This window comes from Brassica oleracea, chromosome C1 (assembly GCF_000695525.1).
Source record: "Brassica oleracea var. oleracea cultivar TO1000 chromosome C1, BOL, whole genome shotgun sequence".
Classification (NCBI taxonomy): Eukaryota; Viridiplantae; Streptophyta; class Magnoliopsida; order Brassicales; family Brassicaceae; genus Brassica; species Brassica oleracea.
In genome coordinates this window covers 33,416,758-33,417,271 of record NC_027748.1, presented here as the reverse complement: position 1 = coordinate 33,417,271, position 514 = coordinate 33,416,758, and the positions used below count along the sequence as shown (strand labels likewise).

Below are 514 nucleotides of genomic sequence, written 5' to 3'. Positions count from 1 at the left end.
CATCAAATTGGCGCCGTTGCCAAATTCTAAGTTGATTGTGACATTGAGATTTAGTCATTTGGTTGAGACTAAGTCAATTTTTGTTTAATTGTGTTATTGTTTTTCCTTCTTTTTTCTCCCTTTGGATTGCAGGTGTATGAACACAAGGAGCAGAGGTCCAACAAACCTGGTTCCAAGAGTTGAAGACATTAGAGCACTTGAGAGGGAGATTGCAAGACAGAGAAGAGAAGTAGAGCAACAAGCTCATTTGCAAAGGTTGGGGTTTGATATGGAGAATCTGCCTCAAGATGGTGATGCCCAAGGAGGCATTGATCCAAGAGCTGATCACCTTCGACCACAGCGCCAGCCACAACACCCACCACGCCAAGCTCGCGCCATTTGAGCCTATGATCAACCTCACATTAATGGTCATAGGTTAGGAATCAGAGCACCACTAGTGGAGAACAACAACTTCGAGATCAAGTCAAGGCTGCTCAACACCATAGAGAACAACAAGTATCATGGTCTTGCTGCT

General features: G+C 44.4%; 1 protein-coding gene across 1 annotated transcript in view; it reads left to right on the top strand.

Moving 5' to 3' along the window:
* Positions 1-287: 287 nt before the first annotated feature.
* Positions 288-514, top strand: part of LOC106337933 — a 1,728-nt gene continuing 1,501 nt past the window's right edge. The window contains exon 1 of the mRNA XM_013777032.1: positions 288-407. Within this exon, the coding sequence (XP_013632486.1) occupies positions 288-407 (120 nt within the window). The remainder of the gene's footprint in view (positions 408-514) is intronic.